The sequence below is a fragment of the Cebidichthys violaceus genome, unplaced genomic scaffold (assembly GCF_023349555.1).
Source record: "Cebidichthys violaceus isolate CVI_PGR_0920_01 unplaced genomic scaffold, fCebVio1.0.p SCAF_10, whole genome shotgun sequence".
NCBI lineage: Eukaryota > Metazoa > Chordata > Actinopteri > Perciformes > Stichaeidae > Cebidichthys > Cebidichthys violaceus.
In genome coordinates this window covers 2,401,808-2,418,350 of record NW_027176263.1, presented here as the reverse complement: position 1 = coordinate 2,418,350, position 16,543 = coordinate 2,401,808, and the positions used below count along the sequence as shown (strand labels likewise).

General features: G+C 42.0%; 1 protein-coding gene across 1 annotated transcript; it reads right to left on the bottom strand.

Moving 5' to 3' along the window:
* Positions 1 to 225: 225 nt before the first annotated feature.
* pibf1 (progesterone immunomodulatory binding factor 1) lies at positions 226 to 16,145 on the bottom strand. The gene is made up of 18 exons (XM_068717127.1): positions 15,692 to 16,145; positions 15,374 to 15,474; positions 15,033 to 15,231; positions 14,797 to 14,916; positions 14,318 to 14,451; positions 14,075 to 14,183; positions 13,859 to 13,978; positions 13,694 to 13,755; positions 13,441 to 13,566; positions 12,827 to 12,925; positions 8,930 to 9,095; positions 7,566 to 7,716; positions 7,174 to 7,264; positions 6,537 to 6,639; positions 4,334 to 4,464; positions 2,811 to 2,895; positions 1,125 to 1,304; positions 226 to 823 (listed from the first exon to the last, which is right to left on the bottom strand). Exons 1-18 carry the CDS (start codon positions 15,956 to 15,958, stop codon positions 770 to 772), a joined length of 2,298 nt encoding a protein of 765 aa, XP_068573228.1. The 5' UTR covers positions 15,959 to 16,145; the 3' UTR covers positions 226 to 769.
* Between the last annotated feature and the right edge of the window lie 398 nt (positions 16,146 to 16,543).

Genomic DNA, 16,543 nt, shown 5'->3' with positions numbered 1-16,543 from the left:
TTACATTTCCACTGGTTTCAAATCCCACACCTCCAGTTTGTAATGCAGGCTATCAAATTAATTTATTTTCTAAGCTTATAAAAATTCCTTCTGTCATGGCGACTCAGTTTGTACAAAGAATTGATAAGTCACACAACTGATACACACTGTTTTCTTTTAAGCAAATTCTAATATATTGCACTTTTATAGCTATTACATATAACAGGAAAACAAAGTGGTGTATTGTGAAGCATTGTAGGCTCAAGAAAGGGGATAAAACAGCTTTAAAGCAGTCCTCTGGTCGAGTTTAATATGACACCGATAAGAACATGGCTGAAATGATAAAGGTATGCCTACTATGTCTATATTTAAAGCCAAAGGAGCCTCCGCTCGTGCAAACTAGAGGCTAATGTTCCTGCAATGCTGTTTGTCTGTAGCCACTAGTATCTGCAAACCTGGAAAAGATGAGAAAATAATGATAGACAGACCTAATAAAATAAACCACTGCCAAGAAAGAGGAATGTTTGGGCAGTCAGTTAGCTAGGAATGTGTACCCTGTGGAAGGTAATACCTCTGGTTTTGGACCAGTACGCAGGGAATTTATCCTCTCTGAACAATAAGTAACCACGGATGAGCACAACAAAACACTCGGACACTAGCAACAGTTTCTGCTTTTGTATTTCAAAAGCTGCTGACTTTTAAAAATCCTTAAAAAAAAAAAAAAAAAATTACACAATTGTTAAAGCCATGAGTGACAATTAATAGCACCAATAGTAACAGAAAGTAATGTTCATTTGGGTTTCTGCTTCGTCTTTTTGTACCAATCAGGAACTTCTTTATTAGTCTGCAAATGAAAGAAAAGGAGAAGAAGAATGATGGTTAGAAAAGTATAAAGTGCATGCCAGCAGGAGCTGTTGCTTGGATTGTTAAGATATTCTCACCAATGTGATTTTTACACGATTCAAGGATTTATACTACAGCATATCTTTGCTCAGCTGACAACAGTGGGAAGCTCATATGAAACTAAATGACAAAATATGATTAATCATTTCCTGTCAACTCCTAGAGCTCCTTTGTCTGAACTTCTGTCCAGGCAGGTTAAGGTGGTGTGACTCATATAGGGAGTTGCTAAGTCAGACACTTACGAACACAGTGGGTTTGGGTTTGTTTGGTGACTCTTCTTCTGTGGTCCTGTGGATTTGTTTGGACTGGTGTTTTCCTGCACCAGAGGTCCTCATAGCAGTTTTGTCAGTTTCCAGCAGGTTTAGAGCATCTCCCTGTCTGGACCCCATGCTGATCAGGACCTGCTTCATCACCGCTAACTCCTAAAGAATCAACAAGGTTCATGAAATTAGGGACACGAGGGTAAAACAATACACAAGAATCTTCATGAGAAATAACTGAGAGTGTAGCGTCCAAAAAGGCCAGATATCTCAAATAAATCACCCGTCATTTTTGACTGAACAGGTAAACTAAACATTTATATAATAAATGTATTAAAAATATCTAGTGTGATTGAAATACCTGAAAATACTATTTCACCAATTTGTGAAACATTTGCTTTAAAATATATGTTTCCAGGAATGTTTATTGCTGCTTTCTGATGACATGTTTGTCTGCTGAACTCCAACTATGGGACGACTTGCAATAAGTTCAACAAGCTCAAGGGTCTGCAGGGGTGGCAGCAGGGCAGGACTCTGGGCCATTTCACGGTTCTATTTATCACCCCTGAGGACATGAGCCCTGGCATGTTACACACACACACACGCACAACCACACACACATACACACAAAAACACCGGTGGCATCCCAAACAGCCAAGCTGAGGAACAGCTGTCTGTGACAGGGCACATACTTTGAACAGCAAACGGCTGGCTTGAGGAACAACCTCCCACGTGCACGCACATAAGAGCACACGCAATCTTGAAGGAAGCGTTGCAACACAGTGAATCAACGGCAGTATGATTAGTTGGTCATTCATACATCTTCTGTAATAAAACATCCAAAAGCAAGAACCCTATCAGAAGGGGGACCCTGGGATTGAAATCTTATTGAAAAGGGGGTCTGTGGTCTAATTTGTGTCTGTTAGGGGACCTTGATGTGAAAAGTTTAGGAATACTGGATTAGTAAAAAATGAATTAGCAGTCATTTTGATAATCAATTAATGGTTTGTCATTTTTTAAGCAAATTTATAAAAATGTATGTTTTATAGAATAAACAAACTCGAAAGATGAATCAATGATTTAAATAATCTCAGTCAATAACAGTATTCAGTCAAGTTGCAATTTACATCCACGTCTGTCCAAAAGTTTATCACTTTATCATTTTTTTCCAGTTAGACATTTATGTGAAATAATCATTATTAGCTTATCAATGTCCAAAAATGTGTTTTGTGAGGTCCACCAAAATCTAATCAGTTCATCCTCGAGTCCAGGAGGACGTTTTTGCCAAATCTGAAAAAATTCCCGTTGGGATACCACGTTCACTAGAATGGACCAGATGCTATCGCCGGTGCCGAGGCATAACAAAAAAGGTTTTCATATTTTGCGACAGTTTGAAAAATAGAGAAGAGGTTGAATTTGTTACAGCATCAACGACGGTACTCTGACCTTTTAAAACGCAGTAATGCGTTGCTACATAGTGGTTTTACTGATAAATATATATTTTCAAAGGAAGGTTTCGCTGGAAATTCCTGTTTCCGTTTTGAAACAGCCGACTACAGAATAGAATGGGAGACTTTGAACGCGGATGTCCCAACTACATTTAATCATAGTAGAAAACGTCACATAGCTAACATGAAAAACAGCAGCGGACATCTTCATCATGTGTACCTCTCGGTGGTTGAGGAGTCGCTCCAGATCGGCGGCCATGTTGTTTTTCACCTGTTGCAGTGCAGTCCGTTCTTTCCTCAGAGAACTGGGGTTGCACCCAAAAACAAGCAGAGAGAGCAGATTTTAGGTTAATAGAAACAGATTACTGAACTTAATGTGAGGAATTAATTAAATATCCTAGTTACTTATGAGGTCATGTGATCACTTGTGAATCACTGATTTATGGTTTAAGAGATTCTTTAAAAAGGATGATATCATCACATTGGAGAAATAGTGTAATATACTGAATACTGTAGCTATCCTGTTAATAAGAATGACATGTATTTGGCTTTAGGGTGGGGTCAGGTTAGGGTCAACACAGGACCAGGTGTGGAGGCGTGGTATCCATTAAAATCTGAATGTGGCCTTATTCGTGTGACTGTGTACTTAAGTATAGTTTAAGGGGAAAAAGGACTAAAAACCAATCCGTCTAAATGTCAGCAGTTTGGTTTATGAGTTGTGAGTATAAATCACTGGTATAAAACCATCAAAAACCGAGCAATACATTGAACACACAAGTCATAAATTTGTAAAATATACTAAATAATTAATTGTTTGCTAGGATTCTATCTTGTGAGAAAAAACTCCAGTACTGTCCAAGTGTGTCTTTTCCTGGGGCTGTGACACATACAAGCAGCAGCTTGTGATGGTGCTGCTTTAAAGCAAATCATCTTGCAAATCTTGAAACAGCGGCTTGGTTGCTTCACCAATGTTCACTGAGAAATCTAGACAAAAATATTTGAACTTGTGAGTCTTACAGCCTGAGATCTGCCTCTGCTGAGACTCTGTTGTTGTTGTTGTCGATTTCTATGATCTCACAAAACAAACTGTGTTTAGGATTAATTGTATTCACAGACAGACTGAAGTACATAAAGTGAGAGTCTGTGTCTCTGCTGTTAAACACATATCACTGCATAGCCACAGGAAAACTTCAATATAACTGTCAGATGGGGAGGTTTGAGAAGCTTATGGGGATTTTGAAGGATTTTTTTTCGCTCTGATGTTTGCCCCAGGTGAGAGCTCAGCGGTAGTGAGCAGCAAGAGAAAACCTGTAGTCTGTCAGTTTGCATATTTCTCAGGTGAAAATACGGGGGGGAGGGGAGGGGATTTAGGTCAGGGCCAGGAAGCTATAGTGTTCTGATGTCAAAAACTAATTTATTGGGCACAGACAAACTAATGCACACATGCAACTTTGCACTAAGTCATAATGAGCTATGTGTGAGAGGAACAGACGCAAACAAAGGGAGTTGGGCATAAAGCAGAGACACCCAAGGGTGGAGAGGTATAGCCTGCTGCCATGATGAGTAAATTACAAGTTACAAAATGTAAATAATGACATTAACAAGGAGACAAAACACAAGACTTAATTGCCTTCAATTAAAAAAAAAAACATAATGCGTGTTGATTATTGTAATTTTTTTTAGTTCAGCTCCTTGTATAGAGCGACGGGTTCCTCTTTGTGAAGGAACATTTTGTACATGTACCTGACATCGTCCTCAAGCGAGGCGATGCGCTCCTTCAGCGCGATGATCTGTGTGTCCTTTTGTCTCACCGTCTCAATCAGGTAGCTGTAGGGCTGCTGTGTCTGCTGTAGCAGCTGGTTGGCAGCCAACAGCTGAGGAACAACACACAAATGCGCATAATTGAGCAATCATAAAAAAAAAATGACTTTGCCTTCACAATGTCAGGTTCAACTAAGGTTTCTCTTTGCTCAGCCCCACTTAATGATACACCTGAGACTCAGGTATACATTTTTTCCACGGTTTGTACGAGTCCACAAACTGTGGAGCGTCACGCATGATGCAACTAAAAGAAATACACACCTGTCATCATGATGATCAATGTACTGAAAATGACTTAGTTATAATAGGAATGTTACTATAATCTATAACTTCACTTCTGTTCACTTTGCAATGAAGTTCTTAATTAAATGCGAAAATACTTTACACTCTCCAACTTTCCATTTGGCAAATATTAAATTCACACTGGAGTAAACAAAAATAGGCTTTGCCGTTAGACTATTTATTGAATTACCAGAAAACCTGCTATATCATAACAAATATAGTTAGTGAGATATGAAATTACCTGTATTGGGAAAGAAGCTGTATCGGCCAGCCCGACTTTACATGTGGTTAATATTATAAAATGTATGAATGAATGACTCACGGCCAAGATTTCCTTATCTCTGATGTCATACCCATAAATGTGAGGTTTTATGAAGACGTAACCAAGTTGTTTCCTTTTTATTAAAAGTAGTAGTATGAAGTCATGAAGTTGAAATACAGTGAAAGTTCATAATCTTAACAACCTCTTTCTTGAAATCACTGTCAGAAAAACACTTTTACTGTGTTTTTGACGATCCTTCATATAAGGCTCTGAATGTTGTGTGTGTTTTAAGATATTACTCAGTATGTATCATGCTTAGAATCTGCAAAAACAATAGATAAAGTTAGGGTGTTACACATTAAACCACTTTTACAGCCAGCAAGTATAATGAGCAGAACTGGGTGGGAGGGTAGGGCATCTGTGTAGGTGGTTAAGTGGTTCACACCCTTCCTAGTGAATAAAAAGTATAATTTTTCACCCTTTTCTTTCATGCTCGATGCATTATGAGGCATTCAAGATGACTGTCAGTCAGTCACACCTGAATAGCTTGCTTATTTAGTCTCACACCTGCCCAGCCTCTCTAGTCTATGTTGCGCAATCTCTCTTCTCATTGAAATTATAATGAGTGAGAATAAAGCAAGCACATTGGTTGCCCAAGCTGTCGCTCCCATGACTTCAAACCTTGCTGGATGATTTTTTTCAGCGTCAAAGGCATGAGAAGTAGACACGTGACTTCGGTTTCACGAATTTGGCAAAGACACAGTCACGCACAGACAGAACACACACACCCAAAAGCAAAAGTCTTGTGCATTGCACACACATGCACAAAATATGCCAAACAAAGGCAACAATGATTGGCCTGCTGGGTTGTTGGGTGAGTGAAGAGCATGGCCGTCACGGTCTTTGGCACTGTTTCCCACTGTGGCAACAAGTGTGACACGCACTGAGACAAACCTCTCGCTTTTCTCATAAAAAGAGTGTCTGCTGTCTGTTCTAAAACAACCTGTCATCTTCCTGGCACAGCTTTAAAAGCGGATTCAGAGAAGTGGCTGGACCATTGTTTAACTTGTACACATTTTCTGGGAAAAAAAAAAAAGAAGGGCAGAAGACACTCTCATTAGGGAATCCTGAAGTGTGTTTGATGATACGTGTGGTGACCGACCTCACAAGCTTGTTATATTTTGTTTTGCCGTGTCGGTCAGAGAGCGATTAGATGGGCTCTCACCGCTGACTTTCACAGCAGAGATTCGTGCGACGGTGTTAGGAGGTAAATGGTTGGTGATGAGAGAGGAGCCCCCGATCTTGGCTCTGTGATAATGACTATGTTGTGTCACCAGGGAGAGGTAAAAAAACATCTGAAATAAATCATTCGGCTTTGATAGAGGCTGTGGAATAACCATAATCTGAGGTGCTGTAGGAGATTTGTGACGGTAGGAAAAACAAGTGTGTGTTGCAGGCACTGACTTGCAGCTTTGAGTGTTTTGTTTTTTTAACATTTTCTTAAAATCAAACTATATCCCATTAATAATTGTCCCAAGGCAGGTGAACACCTGAACGCTGTGTGTGTGTGTGTGTGTTTACCTCTTCAGATATCTGTCCGGTCTGGGACTTGTGTCCGTCCAGCTCTCTCCTCAGAGACGTGTTCTGCCTCTCGAGCTGCAGCACCCTGCGGGCCAGGTGAACGCTGCACGACACGCAAACACAAACGCAGTCGTGGAAATTCCAAAACATGACAACACCAACAAGTTTGCACTGGCGTGTACCTCCATGTTGTTTACCCTACTGTTTATGTAACCACAATAGTTGGGATCAGTTTGAGCTTTTGGGCTGCGCGTACACGCTTCAAATTAAAGTGAAGTGTGGAGTAAAATGCGGTGCCCTTGCTCGGACCACACACCCATCTTCAAAGTCAACCTGCATCTTTCACAATTGTGACGCTATCACGGTGACAAAAATGTGTTAACAGACAGTTGGATAGAAATATAAACAACTGGCAAAGTACCCACAATCTGTGGTAGTTCCCTGTACAGTAGGTGTCTCCAGGAACACATTTTGCCATGCACACGCACACGCACACACACACACACACACACACACACACACACACACACACACACACAAAACAAAACAAACAAGCTGGTGACTACGACCAATTGATTGTTGGCACAAATCTAAATTCCAGCGTTCATTTGGTGCCATGTCTTGTCACGTGCTCTACCTCTGTTTTAGTCTTCTTTTAGCCGTCGTGGGAACATTGGCTCCGTAGCCGTACGAGAACAGCACTCTCTCTGCCTCCTCTTCATTCTCAACTGGCAACAGACAGAAACACAAATATTGTCTAAATACATCTCCAGGACCATTATGATAACAATGTGGTGACGTGTGGGTGATTTTATTGTCCTGTTCCTGTTAGTATTTTGTAAAACTAACAGACAAGCTTGTAGGAAAACTCTGTAAAAATTCTGTTAGGCAAAACAACATCTTCCAGCATTCCACTATGCTATCTGTTAATAATATTAGACACATTCCCTCATGCCAGAACAAGGCATTTTGAAGGAAGCAGTGCCTGGTTTGTTTGTTCTTTCATCTTTCCGACTACACAGTTCTTACTTTCAGCAGCCTGCATGGTGACTTGGTCCAACTCCTGCTCGAGCTTTTCGTACGTCTCCAGCCGAGACGCCTGCTCGGCATTCTGAGCTTGCAGCTCCGCCGCCCGCTTCTCTGATGACGTCTGCAGTCTGTAAAACTCCTGGGTCAGGAGCTGAGGGACAGGAGGAGAGGAGAGAGAGAAAAGAGGGAGAGGAGTTGGGGGAGACAGAGAGCCAATGAGCCTGTGGTGGCCAGTTGAAAAAAGTAGAATCCTATTTTTACTGTATTTTGCATTTTGCCTTTTTTTCTTTTCTTTTCTTACAATGTTTGTACGTGCAAAGCAAGCCCCCAGTTGTGCTACATTGTCTTTTGTTTAAGTTGTTTTAACAAAAAGAGAAACATTGTTGAGACAGTGTTGAAGCACTATTATAACTAACCAACAATGTTCTCAATTTTCATTTCTAAGATGAAAATGTATTTTATGTTACTTATACTGAAACTCCCGTTAGGCTCGCAGAGTTGCCGTCATGGTAAATGTGAAAAGTAATGTTAACCGTTTCCTCATTTCTCCACATTTACAAGCATAGACAAAAAGACATTCATAAAGAGAGAGAAGTGAAAGAAAAAAAAGGAGGGAAGAAATCTAAATGAAAGGATGACTCTTATTCCAAAAAAAGCTTTAAACCTCACTATTATAAAGAACGGGGACAAAATCAAAGCTGAACAACAAACCCCAAAGTCAAAAGCTAAACTTGCTCTTTATTCACCGTGTTATTAAAAATACATGGTTTCACCGTGCATTTCCCTCTGGCGAGCAGGACGGGGTTTAAACACAGGTGAAGAGGTGAACCTCGGCTAAGTGCATCCAGACATCAAGAACAATCTGCACTCAATTAACTTCTTGTATAAATGGGTGTGCTACAGTGGACAGAGATAAGAATGGAGCCGCCGGACCGACATACAAAGACTGGCTGGAGAGTGGAGCATTAATCTTTAAGCACTATGGACGGACTCCTCCTCAAACAGAACAATGATTTACGCACCGGTTGTGCATTTTTGGTTGTATTCGTTCACGCGATGTTTACAGCAAGTAAGCAACTTTGACACCAAGAAACACTGACGGTGTCAATCTGTAAATATGGGCACAGTTACATTTATTTATTGCTTCCTATTCAAAATGTATAATATAAATGAACAAAAGGGGATTTCTGAATCTGTTAACGACATATGCACGGATATATAGTCTTGTTTATCATTTAATATCTAAAATTCCAACCAAGAATAAATGTTCACTGGCTGAAATCAAATCATGAGAGGAAGAGGCACGCACTAATTACTGGGTGTACCGCTGTAATGCAACAAGTAAAACTCCATGTTTAGGGTACCTCCAGTTTCTTCTGCTGTTTCTCACACTCCACCTGGCACTGGGCCAGCGCCTTAGCCGTCTCATCCTTGACCATCTGAGCGCGCTCAGCTTCGAAGGAGTGCAGCTTGGCCTGATTGGACAGCTCTGCTACGCGGCTGTCGGTACCCAGCTGGATCTGACGAAACCTGCATGGACGGAGACACACACACACACACACACACACACACACCTCACTAAACATGAACGTGAGTAGGTGTGTTAAAAAAAGTGAGGTCATGTGTTTTGGTGCAGAAGGTTAAAGAAGGTAAACTCAGCTCTGCGCCGCTGGTTGAGCTCAGGCACGCCTGTTGGTTTCAAAACAAATGTTGCAATGCATTCTTTCATGTACGTAGGTACAACCGAACTGGAAATTGACAAGGAAGTGAGTATTTAGCAATTTTTAATGTTCAAAGTGGTTTGTGGTACCTAACGGCTTGGCAACTCCAGCGGTGCTGTAAGTCACCAAGCAGGAAAGCAGGTCTTAAATCTTTTGGCTTCGATAGAGTAATCCTTAATGGCCCTCCCAGCATGTTTGTTCTTATTTAATCTGTCATGATTGTAGTTGGCAACTTCTGTAGAGAAACTTGTTTCAACTCAGGTGCTCAGTAATTTAAAAAAGAGACAGAACGTATTCTGCAGTTTCTGTTTTCAGTTGACATAAAAACATGGGAAAGCTTTCACAAAACACAGAGAGGGTGAGAAGCACCTGGCCTTCAGAAAAATAAAAGATTGATCGACCCTTCTAATGTCATTCAACAACATCGCAAGCAAATCTATGATCATTGTTTATCAGGCAGCCACACATTTTAGTTCTACCTCCCTAAACACGTAAATCAAAGACAGGCATCGTTTTTTTGAGCCCAGTGCTCTTCCACGGGCAGCTCTCAAGCACCAACACACCGACTCTATGAAACCACGGATGTTGGTTGGATAATATTAATAACTCTCGATTACAGCTGACCTGATAGGATTTCATCATCCACGGAGCGCAGGCCTGAGCTGAGTGCTCACAGTGACAAACATGTACACATGGTCAACATTGCCTTCTTTTATTAATGGTGGCTAGATGGTCCAAAAAATGCTTTTCTCTGTACTTTCAGATTACATTTTAATGGCAGTATGTACAGCTACAGAGCACCTGACTCGGGGGTTCCCCAAGGCAACCTCATTACAACTAAGTTTAGGTCTGCTAGAGGGGTGAAAATGGAAAAACCGCACTGAATACTTTGTCTTTGTTTTGGACATGTTGATCACCGTAACTAGCCTGTTGGCCAGTATTCTGTAACAGAGTGCCGAGGTTCAAGCTGGTCCTCGATGCTACAAACCATCTGACGCCATTTCAAGCTTGTCCGCCTCATTCTTTGCCCCAAAAATAGGGGCATGCGTGGGGTTAGGGGTTAAGGGCTTGAGGATCGCATCTGTCGTTGCTGGCTTGCGATGTGACGCAGAGGGGGAATGTGATCGCAGCAGAGAGAGAGAGAGAGAGAGAGAGAGAGAGAGAGAAAGAGAGAGAGTGCAAGGGAGAGTGAAGTGTGTGTGTGTGTGTGTGTGTGTGTGTGTGTGTGTGTGTGTGTGTGTGTGTGTAAAGAAAGACCAACAGCTGGTGGCTTGGATCTAGAGAAATGACTGGTATGTAGTAGTAACCCAGGAAAGAGACACTGCTGCTGCTGCTGCTGCTGCTGCTGCTGCTGCTGTGTACGTGCGTCTCTGTCTGCCTGTCGGTTGCAGATACAATGCTGTGAAACAAAGTTTGAATAAAAAATGCTCCGTAGTACTGAAAGTTAAGTTAAGACGTGTTGTGGAAACATATTTTTCTACTTAGTTCCTTTCAATACTACGAACATGTTTCCAAAATGTGATCTGAGAAAAATTTGTATTCACAGGCAGACATGTATGTATGCAGCAGAAATACAGCACAAACAGGAGACATTGTTCAGGAGGCTGACTGAAGTAACTTCTGTTATTGGTGTGCGCAGCAGGGCTCTCAATATATCTGTTGCAATTTCCACGCAAGATTTGAAACTTCCTACAAGGCCGTGACCCTGAGGCATCTTCTGAGGCTGTGCTGAGCCTGGGGCCGAGATAGTGACGTGCAACTTGGATACAAATCACGAGGAGGATGTTTGGGAATTGGGAAATGACTTAAAAAGCGGCAGTAAATTAAAATGTGCAAAAATCGGAATAAAACAAATGAGCTTTAGCTTCATCATTGCACCGGCAAGAAGAAAAAAATGAAGCAAGTCTAAAAAAGGAGCTATTTTAAATCCTTAGCCACAGTTCAAGAGGATTTCCTCAGCATTCTAAATAGCCTTCAGTACTACACAGTATCCTGTCTCACTTTGAATTCAAACCTGCCCTTTCACTTCCAAATGGCAGGTGGCCTTAAGATTCACATTCACTTAAGATTCAGTCATTTATTGCCAGATCAACCACAGTTGATTCTCAATTTGTTTTGATGCGCTAAGCGCCAAAATATATAAATCACAAAGCACACGCAACAAAAAAAAAAACATACCATCACAATTACAATTACAGTAACCGCACTATAAATACAGTCGTGCAACCGGATGGCCCGTGTCCTTAAAGTGCATGTGCTCCTTTATACAACCTGTGAAGCATTTGGGAGGCGGATCGCTTCACGATACGTGCTGCTGGGGAAGCGAGATATTCTCATGTTGTTACAATTCAAACCTGTCAGTTGTGACCAGACCAGTGACACCAGTTGCTACTAAACTGACCTTCAGTGAACTTCTGACCCCCCCCCCACCCCCCACACACACACACACACACAGCAAAGCGTTCATGTGATCTTTAGTAAGAGACGGTGAACCACAGCCACCAAACATCCTGCAGCTCCCACAACACGCGCTAATGACAGACTGCCGCTGGCTCACACACCAGCATCGGAGCAACAACAAGCTCACACAGCATGCAGGAAAATACAGAGGAAGCTCAAGCTGAATGGAAGCTCATGGTACAGCAATACATACATTTAGAGCCAGGTCACTATGATGCCTGCTTTATAGAGCCTGCTTAGAGGCCACACTACAAGGATGAGGAAATGATGGGGTTTAACCACGTGACGCCATATTTCAAATGCATACACTGTTCACAAGAAATGTACCAAACTGTCTGTCAGTTTAACAGTAGCCCTCAGGTGAAGTTCCTCCCCTGACGTGTAGCGTTTCGAGTGACCTAAATTTAAGGGCAGCAGTTGTACCGTTTAACTTCTAAAAGGCCAACGGAGCCATGGAACTCGGTGACATCTCGTCTCAATAATTTATTCACTCGAGTGTCTAAAAGAGGAACCGGCTCTGCAGGTAGCTGCTGAAGATCAGAGAAATGGTGAATACTGAGAAGTAGTACAGGAGAATTCTGTGAGGTGAAAAGGTTTTATCAAAAAAAAAAAAAAAAAGGTAACTGTATGTTAGTCATAATGCAGATTCTACTACGTTGTTTATTGTTTACACGCTCCAACTTTAAAAAAAAAAACTAAACGGCCTCCTTCGAGTGGTTTAAAGGTATACTGTAGGTTTGGTTTTATTTGACCAGGTTTTTGTTTTCTGCCTTTGTCCCATAGATAAAGAAGCTGAATAGAATTTCCTTTATAATAAACAAATACAATTCATCTGCATGGCTAGATAACACTAGAAGTGAGTGAGAAAATGTGTGTTTTCTTCTTGTAAATCTGGTGAACCAACTTTTTGACTGACCCTTCAAACTTTACTGTTTGAGTTGAAGTCATAAAAGAAAAGCCGAAAAAGAAAGACTAAAACGGAAAAAAACTAAAAGTACCCGTCGGTCAATATACATCAACACAATACAATACAAACTGTATGGATGGACAGATGTATTAAATGTGAAGGTAAAAACTCACTGTTCCAGCAGTTGGTCATATCTGGACTGAGTGTCTCTCTCAGAAGACACTGCTCTGTCCTTCTCTAGCACCGCATTGTCTCTGGCCTCACGCAGGTTCCTGGTCAATAACACAAACACAACAGTAGAGAATTAAAAAAAGCTTTTATTCTTTTGAAGTTATGTTGGTATGTCCTTTTATTTTGATGCTACTGGGAAGTACCTGTGCTCACAGCTCTTCCTCTTATTAAATGTTTGCATATTCATTGTTTCAGTTGCTGACTGATGCTGTACTGTATGCTAGATGAGTGATTGAAAACAAAAAGTCAGTTTAGACATCGTCTTCACTATTGCTGGTGTGGGCACAATTCATCTCTTCCCTAACACATTGCTCACATTTATAAATAAGAATGAAGAAGTAGCTTCCTGCAATAATGTAACAGACAACATCTGCACTTGATTTTTTAGGAAAGACCGTCACGAAATTACTTGTTTTTAGATACACAACACAGGTCTGGTCTGGAAATTTTATTAGCTAGATAATGTTAACAAAATGTGCAACTTCCTCGGGTTTGAATAGCGCCCCTGATATTTTTCATAGTTACCAACATTAAGAGTTATTTTAAAAAAAGATACCTGTTCTCCCTCTCATACATCTCCCTGGAGGTTCTCTGCAGGTTGTCTATCTCCTGACTGGTTTTCAGCCGGATGTTCTCCAGCTCCTCTCTCAACTTGGTCTCGTACTCTGACTTATAGCGGTCTCTGTAGAAGACAAATTTTAACATTTTAAAATAAAATAAAATAAAATAAAGGACTGGAACATCTTAGGTCTCCCCCATTAAAAAACACTAGAATTTTGGCTGCTGGTGTAAAAACAACAGAGCCTCACCTGGATGCCACATATTTTTCATAGGCGTCCTCCCTCGCCTTCTTAGTGTCTTCTAATTGCACCTAGACCACAGAATCAAGAAGTGAGAGCATGTCAGGAGACTCCTTCCTGTTATTGAATATGTGTTGTATAAGATGAGCCTCCGGGCTGATCAACTGTATGAACCTGCAGCCGCTCCAGGCGGTCTTCTCCATGTGCACAGCGGACACTGAGCTCCATGTTCTGCCTGTGGAGATACTCCTTGTCCTTCTGCAGGAGAGTCACCGACTGCTGCGACGTTGCCACCTGGAGGAAAATAAATGAACTATTACAGAATGAAGTACACTCAAAGAGACTTCAGTGAGAGTTATGAAGGGAAGGTGTAGGTGTGCGTTGAAGCACCTCTTTGCTGAGTGTGTTCCTTTCTCTGGTCACTGCTGTGTGAGTCACGTCTAGTGTCTCATATCTTCTCTTTAAGTCCTTTAGTTCTGCCTCAAAGCTGTCACGCTCACTATAAACCACAGTGTGAAAGGTTAACATACATTCGAACTTGTAACAGCTGAACCCTCCTCCTCCTCCTCCTCATCTCTCTCTCTCTCTCTCTCTCTCTCTCTCTCACACACACACACACACACACACACACACCGTTTGATGGCAGGGTAATTGTCCCGGCGATAATCTCCTTCTTGGATCAGCTGTTTGGTATCGGCCAGTTCTAGAGTCAGTCTCTGGCTCCTTAACTCCAGCTCAGTACGTAGCCGCCGCTCCTCCTCGTAGCTCTGTTGGTACAAAGACAACTTTTTCATGATGGAGTATTCACATCATTAGTTATATTATACAATAAGCATATTAGGTAATTATACCTCCTGAACACATTTTTGGTATTGCTGATTGGTATTATGGGCTTATATTTGTGCTCACAAACACACGAAAAGTTATGTTTAGTTGAACTTTACAGTGTACGCAGTCCATGATTTTGACAGAGTTGAAATGGAAATAAACAAAAAATGGTGATAAAACATACAGAATACAATAATGCATAGTGTGCGTAGCTTCAAAACGAGTGAACTCATACAGAAAGATGAGAGAATGCAACATAGAGGTGTAGTGTAAGTGTGCCGTACCTCCATCAGAGACTTCATTTGGGTTCTGTGTGTATTCAGGTCATCAGTCAAACTGTCTCTCTTCACACTGAGCTCAGCCAGGTGAGACCGCAGAGGAGTCACCACCTCGTAGAAACGCATCTAACCGCACAGAGAAAGAATCGCCATGTCAGCTTCATCATGCTCTCTATCATTACGCGTCTCTCTGGTCCAACAAGGTGGTGTAAAAACTACAGAGAGCCCCCCCCAATACTTACAGCTACGTACTCCTGTATGGAGATTTTGTCATCAGGGAGGTCGCGGAGCTCCTGGTACCGGTCCTGAGAGACGTCCAAGTCCCTGAGAGACCTCCGCAGCTCTCCGGCCTTCTCACACAGCTGCCGGTTGGTCTCCTCCAGCTGCTGCTGCCTCAGCAGGATGGCCTCCATCTCTTGCTTACGCAGAGCCTGCTGCTTCCTGGTGATGACAATCTCTGTCAGCACAGTTTACATTTGTGCTTACCGGATAATTGATAATGGGATGGATAACACAGGGAGAGTTATCCATTTTTCTTGCTTGCTGAATTTCCTGGTCCGTCACCACCTCATTATGTCCTCACCTGTTCTCCTCTTGAGTAAGTTTCAGCTGGCTGTCCAGTCTCAGGGCCAACACTTGTTTCTGATGTAGAGCATCATTCAGCCTCTCCTCCAGCTCCTCAGTCTGACATATACAAAATAATGCATGGAAACAATCACAAGACTATTACTGCAACAACGATAATTTTGGAAATGGTAGTTACTGCCTTCATCTTGCAGGTGGGCATATATAGCTCTTACTCGGGCCTCTCATCATGTGAGAATAACACGATGGCACAAACTGGCGATAGGCCACACCCACATATCCACATAAACACTGTGCAGCTTCCCTTTCTTCCTACCTTGGACATGTTGTCGGCCTTCATGTTGTCTATGATCAGGTTTTTCTGAGAGAGCTCAATTTTCAGCAGCTGGACATTGTGCAGCAGCTCCTTCCTCTCGATCAGCTGGCGGGTCACCTTCTGGGAGCCGTCCCGCTGCTCGTCGGACGAGGAGACATCCTCGGTAGTGGGCACCGTCGTTTCTAGGCTGATGTCCTCCGACTCTAGGTCCAGGGAGCTGGAGACGTTGGCTGCTGTCGGCCTCAGCTGTTGCTTCTTGGGAGGCATTTTCTGTTGTTTTGGTCCTCTTTTTTAGCGATTTGCTGTAGCGGAGATTACGTGATATTACAAAAGTCTGTCCTCATACTCAAGAAAATGAAATAGAAACCCCTAATTCAACGTTGAAGTGATACCCCGGAGCTGACAGAAGCCCACGGTGAGGTGTTTTTGTTTTTAAGGGTCCCGCTCTGAGCCGCCTGCGCACCGCCAACGGCTCCACTACTATGGTGACGAGTGGCGTTGACTACAGCGCCCCCTGCGGTAATACGCATGCACTACAACAAACGCCCGCTTGTCTGTAATTATTTTCTATGCACAGAGCATGCAGTACCTCCTCCTAAAACATAGGGGGAGCTGTGAACTCAGACAAGCAGTCCTTCTTCTGCCTTCTTCTGCTTTGTTTTCATTGAACAAGTATTGGATGGCCAACGAAAACTAACGTTGAACACCGATTTTTTTATTATTTTACATTAAAAAAACGTAAAATCACGTTATATCGTGAGGCATAAGTTGTGTATTATTTATTTTAATGATTTATAAATATATATTAACATACACGATTGATATCACCACCTGCAATCCAACTTCACGTGT